This window comes from Rosa chinensis, chromosome 1 (assembly GCF_002994745.2).
Source record: "Rosa chinensis cultivar Old Blush chromosome 1, RchiOBHm-V2, whole genome shotgun sequence".
Lineage (NCBI taxonomy): Eukaryota > Viridiplantae > Streptophyta > Magnoliopsida > Rosales > Rosaceae > Rosa > Rosa chinensis.
Window position 1 is genome coordinate 39,805,405 of NC_037088.1, and position 4,016 is coordinate 39,809,420.

Consider the following 4,016-nt stretch of genomic DNA (forward strand, 5'->3'; position numbering starts at 1 on the left):
TTGTCCCCATACATGTATATTTCTCCCTCAGCCAGTGGTCCACTCTCATGAGGCATGATGATAGTGATGGCAATGATTAGCGAAGTCGATGGTACGTAGTTGATATTGAAAAGCAACGGTGGTTCAGAAACGGCTAGGGTCTAGGAGAGCAGAAGCCATTAAAATTTTCCACTGTTTAGATCAATTGGATGTATCTCGATATTAAAACGAGATAATAATGAATTAATACCTAAGAAAAACCCACAACGGATGATATTATAATTTCCGGAGGCTTTAGGTTTCCTACCAATCTTATCTTGTATGGAACCTGTCTCGCCCGAAAATTACATGCTCAGTTTATACACCTCATTTGAAACAACCAAGACTATCACACATCACAGGGCAAGATTCACCAATGCAACCAATCAAATAAAAACCAATACTGGCAGTCAGTGAAACCAAAATAATTTAGTCAATTAGTGTACAATTGAGGGAGATGCATAAGTCATGTCTGGCAGCAGATAATGCGAGCACCTTTTCCTGAATTCCACCTTCAATTACAACTGGGGCTCTTCACCTCTGGCAGCAGCTTCAACTTGGTTCAAACATTCTGGAGATTTCCTTGAGGATCATGGTGCTCACACATTAGCTCCCCACATTCTGACACAAGAGTCAGAAAGAGTAAGCATCAAGCATTTTATTCACTCAAAATCAAAATCAGTTACACAATTATTTTCTCACTTCAAACTAAAACCATCAAATGAAAATCAAGGACAAATGAAGGTGTAAAAGGACTGCTGTCTGCTGTTCTACTTTCAACAGATAAATGGTTGTTTAGGCAAAAAATGAGGAAGCATTATCACTATGATGCCATTCTGAAGGAAAAAACAGGGAAAAAAAAAAAACAAACAAACAAAGTGGATATGCCTCAAATGGCCAAGATTATAGAAAATTTTACCACGCACCAGACAATGTACATATATACACAAAAATGTCAGAATCATTCGAAATCGTGACAGTAACTGTTTTCATATCAGAAGTAAAGACTAACAATCAGGTGATTAGAATTTGACAATTGGGAAATCAACAAATGTGGGGAATTTAACCGAAACCAACTCCACAGATCACTGAATTATTAGATACGAACTTTGTCGTGTCAAGAGTTTCATTCCATTACATAACAATATAGTAGCATTCTGCTCAACTCCACAAAGATAAAATAAATTGTCCAGTCTACGACTCTACGTTCTTCTAGTTGAGAGATACTGAGGCCACTGCCAAAGGCCTCCAACTGTTCCACAGTGCCAAATCATTAAACTTTTACGCACAAATACATATGCCCCCGGCCACAGTTCCTTTTAGTACAGAAGAGTAACAAAACCAAACTTCTATTGCAGCATTGCTTATCCTCTAAATTCGCAAAATCAGCTTTCAAATAACTAAAACTACACAATCAGAAAAATGAAGATAACACAAACTCTGTGAGGCTTAGTACTGGCTTTGATCATAACTCGGCGATTCTGAATAGGTTTCCAAAAGTGTTGGTAGACTTTTTACCATTTGAATCAATATAGATTTGGTAAGATAACTAAAATTCCAAAAAAAAAGTATCAGAAGTGGAAAATAGATTCAGTATACGAATGAGTTTCCAGTAACCATGACGAACCTAAGAACTTGATTAAAAGGCATTTCAATTCGAACTTCCAACAATAAGATTGCTGGAAGAATAACTTCTAAGTTGAAATCCATCGATTCAAACATAGTTTTCATAACCAAAATAAAAAATAAATGAAACATGCTGTTAGATTCCCAAAATTTAAGGGTGAAGAATGAAGAATGTGTGCTTAACTTAGCTTTCCAGCAAATATGCTTATTGTCTACAAGAATGTAAAGAAGAAAAGTCGCACAAAGCTGGAAGCTGAAGACAGTGGGTCTGTCACAAAATGGCATAAGAATAGGCAATAATACCAGTGCATAGTTCGGACTCCAAAAAGTATTCAAAGATAAGAGCACTATTATGACCTTAGTTTTTTTTCTCAAGGGTCAAACCTAGTTTATATTACTTTAGTAATAGAATGATAGTCAATCATATTCGACAGAAAGAGCAAATGAAACTCACAGAGTTGATCTTAGATGTCTGCAATACCACTGGTGGCTGGTGAAACTAAAGTCTCCCTGTAAATGACTGCATCAAAATTCCATTTGTTGTGGGTCTTAAAAACATTCCTGAATGTCTGTTCCTTGAAGCTATATAATACCAAGGACTGAAAATCATATCTGTTGGCGATCAAACCTTCACCATTCTCTAATATGCACAGAGGCATCAAGAGTGAGAATTCAGCATCTTTATGTAAGATATCTAAAGAAGCAACTTCAGTCCACGATTCCTTGACCCCATATTCCTTCATCATCCATATTCTAAACCTGACGAACTCATTGTTTGGATCGCTATATTCATATACACCAAGACAATCTCCACAAACAAAGTAGCATTCAAAACCAGCCTGAGAGGGCAATGGAAGCATCTCCCGAAACTTTTCCTGTGCTAAATCAAAAGAGATAATCCTCGAATCTGTTGGATCAAAATGATCAAATATGGTCTCTGGCCAGTGCAGAGCACCATTTAACAAGCACCCCGGCCCTACCAAGCCAAAGTAACTGAGACCCTCATGGGTTCTCCACGAACCCGATTTTAAACTAAAGACCTGAACCACGGTTTCCTCAGAACCCGTAACTCTATAATTGTACCCTCTCACCACCTTATAATCATCATTAGTGGAATCATAACCAAATCCGCTAAACTTCGTAGTGAGATCATAACCAACTCCGCAAAGCTGCGAAGAGACCTGACCAGGACGTTTTGGCAGCAAATTGGATTGTCCAGTACAAGGGTTCCATAACACCATGTCTTTCAGGTCAATTTCTACACAAATCAGGCCATTGCAAGAACCCACAATATTTCTACGACTGGAATTAGGGAACATTACCGGAAACTCGAGCTTTCTAATTGCGAGATGAGCATCTCCATCATCGTTCAAGTCCTTCAATGCCTCACAGTCTAGGGATAACATGGATGCTTCACAGTCTAGGGATTTGAGAGGACTCGTTGATATCAAAAGCCTGGAGGTGTTCTCGGTGAAGCGTTTGCTTGCGTAGTTGAAGTGCTTGGTGACAAAATAAGACTGGGAAATGAGAGCACGCCATGACTTGCAGACGCAGCGAAATCGCATCAAAGATTTGACCGGTAGCCATGCCAGTATCTCATCAAGGACGTCGTCGAGGTCAGTGAGACTGGTAAGAGCTCGCTTATAAAGGCCGCCGTCTTCCGCCATGGAATTGGTGGCGATGCGGGGCGTTTTTGATGCAGATCACCCACTGAGAGTAAGAAGGAGAACAGAAGGCAAGAGAGAGAGATCTGTAACAGTAGCTACGGAGACTTTCTTCTACAGCGGAAACATAAATGCTGATAATAAGTTCCTAGCAACAGTCAAATAACTATCAGATTTCCAAGTGCTAACAATTATTTTTATTGGAACCTGTCTCTTGCCAAACTATAGTTAACTCTTGTACACTAGGAATAGTTGTGCTAGTTGTCTTAACAGATGACACTGTTCATCAGTCTCCCCTGGTTGGAAACGACTCGTCCTCGAGTCAAAGCTCTGCTCAATACCTGTCCCATCGAATGGTGACAAATCAGCAACATTGAAAGTTGCTGATACCTCTATATCTCCAGGTAAGTCAATCTGGTATGCATTCTCACCTTGACGCTTGAGCACTCGAAATGGACAGTCCCGATCACCTGGTCAGCAACTGATCAAGGATCATTTGCTCACTTACCGTCCGATTTCAATCCCAGGTTAGTTGTTGACTAGGTGATCAGGATCGCGAAATGGACCCTTAGCTCTAACATTGAGTTTGCCAAACTTAACTCTTAGGAACCTTTCTTTGCGGAGATTTTCGGTCTGAAAAGCGCATTGTTGGAACTAGTTGGAACCCCAAGTGGCTTTAGATTCCAAGGTTCTCGCTATAGCCGAACA

The 4,016-nt window shown here is 39.8% G+C and overlaps 1 protein-coding gene across 1 annotated transcript; it reads right to left on the bottom strand.

Annotated features, from left to right (window-relative positions):
- Positions 1 to 222: 222 nt before the first annotated feature.
- LOC112178428 (F-box/kelch-repeat protein At3g23880) lies at positions 223 to 3,501 on the bottom strand. Its single transcript, XM_024316577.2, has 2 exons — positions 2,099 to 3,501; positions 223 to 639 (listed from the first exon to the last, which is right to left on the bottom strand). The coding sequence occupies exon 1, from the start codon at positions 3,309 to 3,311 to the stop codon at positions 2,109 to 2,111; it is 1,203 nt and encodes a 400-aa protein (XP_024172345.1). The 5' UTR covers positions 3,312 to 3,501; the 3' UTR covers positions 223 to 639; positions 2,099 to 2,108.
- Between the last annotated feature and the right edge of the window lie 515 nt (positions 3,502 to 4,016).

Excerpts from the sequence above, each read along its gene's own strand:
- LOC112178428 (XM_024316577.2), bottom strand. The coding sequence starts at position 3,311 with ATGGCGGAAGACGGCGGCCTTTATAAGCGAGCTCTTACCAGTCTCACT.